Genomic DNA, 7,333 nt, shown 5'->3' with positions numbered 1-7,333 from the left:
TTGGCTGCTGAGGGCTGACTGTAAGATGGCGCTCTCTGAGATTTAGAAGGAAAGAAAACACAATAAAAAGGCCGGTGGGCGGAGAGCGGAGCCGGCGGAGGTCGGGTACGAGCGGGATCGGCACCGCGCATCCACCGCCGCGGGCTGAGGTAGGTGGGAGCCGCTGTGAGGCGGAGGCGGTGCAGGGAGTGCGGCTCCCCGGGCCGGGCTCTGGCGGGGCCCCGGGCGCGGCGGGAGCGCGGGCGATTGGCCCGCGTGGCGCGCGCGCGCGCGCGTCCCCGAGACAGGCGCAAGGGGGAAATGCAGCGTGCGCGTGCCCCCCAACTCCGGGCGCGACACCCAATGCGTGCTCGCTCCGGTGAGTACGTGCTGACGTCAGTGGTCACTCGGGCGGGATCGTGGCTCCAGCCGACGCCGAGGATCCACTAGGCCGCAGCCCTGGAGTGGGAGCTGAGCACCGCCTCACACCGAGCCCGCTGATGGTGAGTTAGCCCCAGGCCACAGACCGAGCTCCCGCTGTGAGGGCTCGCCCCGCAGCACCGCGAGGGAGGGGAGGGGAGGGGAGGGGAGGGGAGGGAGTCAGTGGCCAGCGCCCCCCCACCCCCACCATCACCATGGAGCCTCTGCTTAACCCCCCCCTCCCCATGGAGCCTCTGCTTAACCCCCCCCTCCCCATGGAGCCTCTGCTTAACCCCCCCCTCCCCATGGAGCCTCTGCTTAACCCCCCCCTCCCCATGGAGCCTCTGCTTAACCCCCCCCTCCCCATGGAGCCTCTGCTTAACCCCCCCCTCCCCATGGAGCCTCTGCTTAACCCCCCCCTCCCCATGGAGCCTCTGCTTAACCCCCCCCCTCCCCATGGAGCCTCTGCTTAACCCCCCCCTCCCCATGGAGCCTCTGCTTAACCCCCCCCTCCCCATGGAGCCTCTGCTTAACCCCCCCCTCCCCATGGAGCCTCTGCTTAACCCCCCCCTCCCCATGGAGCCTCTGCTTAACCCCCCCCTCCCCATGGAGCCTCTGCTTAACCCCCCCCTCCCCATGGAGCCTCTGCTTAACCCCCCCCTCCCCATGGAGCCTCTGCTTAACCCCCCCCTCCCCATGGAGCCTCTGCTTAACCCCCCCCTCCCCATGGAGCCTCTGCTTAACCCCCCCCTCCCCATGGAGCCTCTGCTTAACCCCCCCCTCCCCATGGAGCCTCTGCTTAACCCCCCCCTCCCCATGGAGCCTCTGCTTAACCCCCCCCTCCCCATGGAGCCTCTGCTTAACCCCCCCCTCCCCATGGAGCCCCTGCTTAACCCCCCCCTCCCCATGGAGCCTCTGCTTAACCCCCCCCTCCCCATGGAGCCCCTGCTTAACCCCCCCCTCCCCATGGAGCCCCTGCTTAACCCCCCCCTCCCCATGGAGCCTCTGCTTAACCCCCCCCCTCCCCATGGAGCCTCTGCTTAACCCCCCCCCTCCCCATGGAGCCTCTGCTTAACCCCCCCCTCCCCATGGAGCCTCTGCTTAACCCCCCCCCTCCCCATGGAGCCTCTGCTTAACCCCCCCCCTCCCCATGGAGCCTCTGCTTAACCCCCCCCTCCCCATGGAGCCTCTGCTTAACCCCCCCCTCCCCATGGAGCCTCTGCTTAACCCCCCCCTCCCCATGGAGCCTCTGCTTAACCCCCCCCTCCCCATGGAGCCTCTGCTTAACCCCCCCCTCCCCATGGAGCCTCTGCTTAACCCCCCCCTCCCCATGGAGCCTCTGCTTAACCCCCCCCTCCCCATGGAGCCTCTGCTTAACCCCCCCCCTCCCCATGGAGCCTCTGCTTAACCCCCCCCTCCCCATGGAGCCTCTGCTTAACCCCCCCCTCCCCATGGAGCCTCTGCTTAACCCCCCCCTCCCCATGGAGCCTCTGCTTAACCCCACCCCCCAGCCCAATGGAGCCTGTGGGTATTTGCAAGATGCTAGAACTGAAGGAATGCAGAGACGTTGGAAAGTTGGTGGAGATGACAGAGAGAGGGAGAAGTGGAGGGATCTGGACAAGAGGATAGAAATTTTAAAATCAAGATATATCCAAGCTTATCTTGGGCTCTGACCTTTTGGGCTGATTTAATATGGTTCTGTGCCATATCGCTGCAGAAAGTAGTGAGAAAGATAGAAGATTAAGAACCTACAAATAAGGAGCAGGAGTAGGCCATTTGGCCCCTCGAGCTTGCTCCGCCATTCAATAAGATCATTACCGATCTGATCTTGATCTCAACTCTGCTTCCCCACCTGTTCCACATACCCCTTGACTCCTATAGTACAAACTTTGTGGCACCAATGCAACCTGTGCACCTGGACTTTTTTCTGACATTTAACTCCATCATCAGATCTATTCACCAGGATAAAGTTGGTCAGTTTCTGCTTCTGCATCTTGAACTCTATGATTAGAGAGGAAGAGACCAAGGGACTGTTATGTTGATAAATATTTAAATCGGCTGGAGTGCAATGTGCAGTTGTGGGCATGATATTTTAGTAAGGATGTAAACGCTTTGGAGAGAGTGGTGAAGAGGTTTACTAGCAAGGTTCCCAGGTTGATGGATTAAAGTTACCTGTAGAAATTGGGATTATTCTTCTTGGAGCAGAGAAGGCTAAGAGGAGATTTAATAGAAATGCTTAAATTCATGAAGGTAGAGTAAATAGAAACTGTTTCCGATAACCAGAGTGCACAGATTTAAGGTAATTTACAAAAGAGACGAGGACAAACTTTTTCACATATGAATGGTTGGGATTTGGAATGTGCAGCCTGGTAGGATGGTGGATACAGATTCAATAGTAGCCTTCAAAAGAGAAAAATACTGGAAGGAGAAACAAAATTCAGGGGCATGAGGAAAGAAGGAGGGTGAGGAGTCCTAACCTGGTCTGGCCTACATGTGACTCCAGACCCACAGCAATGTGGTTGACTCTTAAATGCCCTAGCAAACTCAGTTGTATCAAACCTCTCAAGTCTCAAAAAAGGAATTAAACCTGACGGACCACCCGGCATCGACCTAGGCACTGGAAACAACAATGGCAAACTGTCGACCTTGCAAAGCCCTCCTTACTAACATCTGGGGACTAGTGCCAAAATTGGGAGAGCTGTTTCACAGACTAGTCAAGTGACAACCTGACATTGTCATCCTCACGGAATCATATCGTACAGATAATGTCCCAGACACCGCCATCACCATCCCCCGGTTGTCCTGTCCTGCCAACAGGACAGGCCCAGCAGAGGTGGCTCAGTTGGGAGCGAGTTGCCCTGGGAGTCCTCAACATCAACTCCGGACCCCGTGAAGTCTCATGGCATCAGACATGGGCAAGGAAACCTCCTGCTGATTACCACGTACCACCCTCCCTCAGCTGATGAATCAGTGCTTCCTCCATGTTGATCACCACTTGGAGGAAGCACTGAGTGAGGGTGGCAAGGGTGCAGAGAGTACTGGGTGGGGGACTTCAATGTCCATCCCCAGGATTGGCTCGGAAGCACCACTACTGACCTAGCTGGCCGAGTCCTAAATGACATAGCTGCTAGACTGGGTCTGTGGCAGGTGGTGAGGGAACCAACAAGAGGGAAAAACATACTGGACCTCATCCTCACCAACCTGCCTGCCACAGATGCATCCATGATAGTATCAGTCGGAGTAACCATTGTGCAGTCGTTGTGGAGGCAAAGTCCCACCTTCACATTGAGGATACCCTCCATCGTGTTGTGTGGCACTACCACCGTGCTAAATGGGATAGATTTCGAACATATCTAGCTACTCCAGACTGGGCATCCATGAGGTGCTGTGGGCCATCAGCGGCAGCAAAATTGTACTCGAATGAGGTTACTGGAATCTGTAACCTCATGGCCTGGCATATCTCCCACACTGCCATTACCACCAAGCCAGGGGATCAGCCCTAGTTCAATAAGGAGTGCAGGAGGGCATGCCAGGAGCAGCACCAGGCATACCTAAAAATGAGGTGTCGACCTGGTGAAGCTACAGCACAGGACTACTTGCCTGCCAAACAGCATAAGCAGCAAGTGATCGACAGAGCTAAGTGATCCCACAACCAATGGATCAGATCTAAGCTTTGCAGTCCTGTCACATCCAGTCATGAATGGTGGTGAACAATTAAACAACTCACTGGAGGAGAGGAGGCTCCACAAATGTCCCCATCCTCAATGATGGAGGAGCCCAGCACATCAGTGACTTGCCGTGCCCCTAGCCAAGCTATTCCAGTACAGCTACAACACTGATATCTACCCAGCTATGTTTAAAATTGCCCAGGTATGTCCTTGCACAAAAAGCAGGACAACTCCAACCCGACCAATTACCGCCCCATCAGTCTACTCTCGATCATTAGTAAAGTAATGGAAGGGGTCATCAATGGTGATGTTCAAGTGGCATTTGCTTAGCAGTGACCTGCTCACTGATACCCAATTTGGGTTCCGCCAGGGCCACTCAGCTCCTGACCTCATTACACCGTTAGTTCAAACATGGACAAAAGAGCTGAACTCCCAAGGTGAGAGTGACTGCCCTTGACATCAAGGAGCCCTAGCAAAACTAGTGTCAGTGGGAATCAGTTGGCGGGGGGTGGGGGGGAACTCTCTGTTGGTTGGAGTCATACGTAACGCGAAGATGATTGTGGTTGTTGAAGGTTAGCCATCTTAGCTCCAGGACATCACTGCAGGAGTTCCTCAGGGTAGTGTCCCAAGGCTCAACCATCTACAGCTGCTTCATCAATGACCTTCCTTCCATCATAAGGTCAGAAATGGGGATGTTTTCTGATGAATGCACAATGTTCACCATTCGCGATGACTCAGATCCTGAAGCAGTCCATATCCAAATGCAGCAAGACCTGGACAATATCTAGGCTTGGGCTGACAAGTGGCAAGTAACATTCATGCCACACAAGTGTCAGGCAATGACCATCTCCAACAACAGAGAATCCAACCATCGCCCCTTGATGTTCAATGGCATTACCATCACTGAATCCTCTATTATCAACATCCTGGGGGTTATAATTGACCAGGGACTGAACTGGACTAAGCATATAAATGCTGTGGCTACAAGAGCAGGTCAAGAGGCTTGGGATTGTGCGACAAGTAACTCACCACCTAACTCCCCAAAGCCTGTCCATCATCTACAAAGCACAAGTCAGGAGTGTGATGAAATACTCTCCACTTGCCTGGATGAGTGCAGCTCCCACAACATTCAAGAAGCTTGACACCATCCAGGACAAAGCAGCCCGCTTGATTGGCATCCCATCCACAAACATTCACTCCCTCCACCACCGACGCACAGTAACAGCAGTGTGTACCATCTGAAAGATGCATTGCAGGAATTCACCAAGGCTCCTTTGACAGCACCTTCCAAACCCACAACCACTACCATCTGGAAGGACAAGGGCAGCAGACAAATAGGAACACCACCACCTGGAAGTTCCCCTCCAAATCACTCACTATCCTGATTTGGGAATATATCACAGTTCCTTCACTGTCGCTGGGTCAACACCCTGGAATTCCTTCCCTAACAGCGCTGTGGGTGTACCTACACCACATGAACTGCAGCAGTTCAAGAAGGCAACTCACCACCACCTTCTCAAGGGCAATTAGGGATGGGCAATAAATGCTGGCCCAGCCAGCGATGCCCACAGCCCATGAATGAATAAGAAGAAACTGCATCCCCTAGTTCTAGTCTGCCCGACAAGGGGAAACATCCTCTCCGCATCCAACCTGTCGACTCTCCTTGGGATCTAATGTTTCAATAAGATCACCTTGCCTTCTAAACTCCGCTGGTTACAGGCCCAACTTGTCCAACCTTTCCTCACAAAATCACTCCCTCATTCCAGGAATCAGCTGATTAAATCTTCTCTGAACTGCTAATGCAGTTATGTTCTTTGTTATGACACACCCGATGTTAATTGCTGCACAAACCAAATCCCAGAGGGAAACTCGGCCAATGAGCCATACCTTTTTTTTCGTATTCTGCCAATAAGACATACTGATCTCAGCAGCAAGAAGTCCAGTAACACTTTTGGGTTTTTAAAAAGTAAAAGTTTTATTAACAAGAAGAAAAGAAAAGTTCACACAATTACAGTTGCACAGTTAAAAATTAGTCTAACAAAACATTCCCCCAAAATGACTCTATTTGGTCAGACTCAAAAATAAACTGCTCCCAGACAGCACTTCTTTTATAGATATTTAACTATAAAAATCCAGTAATATTCCACAAGGCAAACTACTGTAGGTCTAATAAAGGCATATCACATGACCCCAACATTCTCCCACTCTGCTGTGGAAACCCAAAACTTCAGTGCAAGGCTACTTGTTCCAGCCCAAGTTTTTTCTGACATGACTGGGTGGCTGATTCACACTGTATCTCCCCCGCAGCCTAGAGCTATTTCCAGGAGATCTTCATCCCACAGCCAATAGCTCTCATCTATAGTCAACAGCCCCAATTCAGCTCAACCCCCAAGCTCTCCACAGTAATTCTAAAATACCATTTCCCCCACCACCCCTTTCATCTCATGTTCCATTGTTTTCACATATCTTTGACACTCAAATCCTTCCAAATGTAAAATGTTTCATGTTTCTCTCTTTCCCCTGCTTTCGGGTCAATAGAATGTAATATACCCTGTTCTGTTTACCCATGGAACTCCTGCAAGATGCAGACATGTCTCTTTTCACCTCTGCCTTCCCTTTGATACTCAGATGAACTCTCAACTTATCTAAAAATGCAAATGTTAGATCCGTCTATTCACTTGCACCTCAAACATAATGACTTCATCCTTTCATGTTTTAACCCCCACCCGATATCCTGATTCCTAGCAACCTGTCCAGCTTAATTAAACCATTTCCACATGTAGCCGCCTTTATAGAATACCACTATATTCCCCAAAAACATTAAAAAGAATAATCTCCACTCCTCACATCTTTCTTAAATAAGGAGACCAAAACTGCACAGTGGCAAGGCCACATCTACACCAATGCCCTGTACAACTGTAGCAAAACATCCCTACTTTTATATTCCATTCCCCTTGCAATAAATGACAGCATTTCATTTGCTTTCCTGATCACTGCATACTAACCTTTTGTGATTCATTTACCAAGACACCCATCCCTTTGTACTGCAGAGTACTGTATTGTCTTCCCTATTTAAATAATGTTTTTTTATTCTTCCTGCCAAGATTCACATTTTCCCACATTATACTCCATCTGCCAAATTTGTGCCCACTCACTTAACCTATCTATATCCTTTTGCAAACTCCTTTTGTCCTCTTCATAACATACTTTCATCTTTGCATCATCAGCAAGTTTAGCAACCATACGTTTTGTTCTGTCATCCAAGT

General features: G+C 51.5%; 1 protein-coding gene across 3 annotated transcripts in view; it reads left to right on the top strand.

Annotated features, from left to right (window-relative positions):
* Positions 1 to 7,333, top strand: part of LOC121280169 (glutamine-rich protein 1-like) — a 64,099-nt gene continuing 56,766 nt past the window's right edge. The window contains exon 1 of one of the 3 annotated variants that reach the window (XM_041191884.1): positions 1 to 149. Coding sequence is in view for 1 of the 3 variants with exons in the window: in XM_041191883.1 (XP_041047817.1) it covers positions 480 to 482 (3 nt within the window). In the remaining 2 variants the exon portion in view is untranslated. Of the gene's footprint in view, positions 150 to 333; positions 483 to 7,333 lie in introns of those variants that run through there. The other 2 variants (XM_041191882.1, XM_041191883.1) reach the window with 2 other exon arrangements.

The sequence above is a fragment of the Carcharodon carcharias genome, chromosome 7 (genome assembly GCF_017639515.1).
Source record: "Carcharodon carcharias isolate sCarCar2 chromosome 7, sCarCar2.pri, whole genome shotgun sequence".
NCBI lineage: Eukaryota > Metazoa > Chordata > Chondrichthyes > Lamniformes > Lamnidae > Carcharodon > Carcharodon carcharias.
The sequence above is the reverse complement of the archived record's forward strand: the minus strand, read 5'-3'. Positions and strand labels throughout refer to the sequence as shown.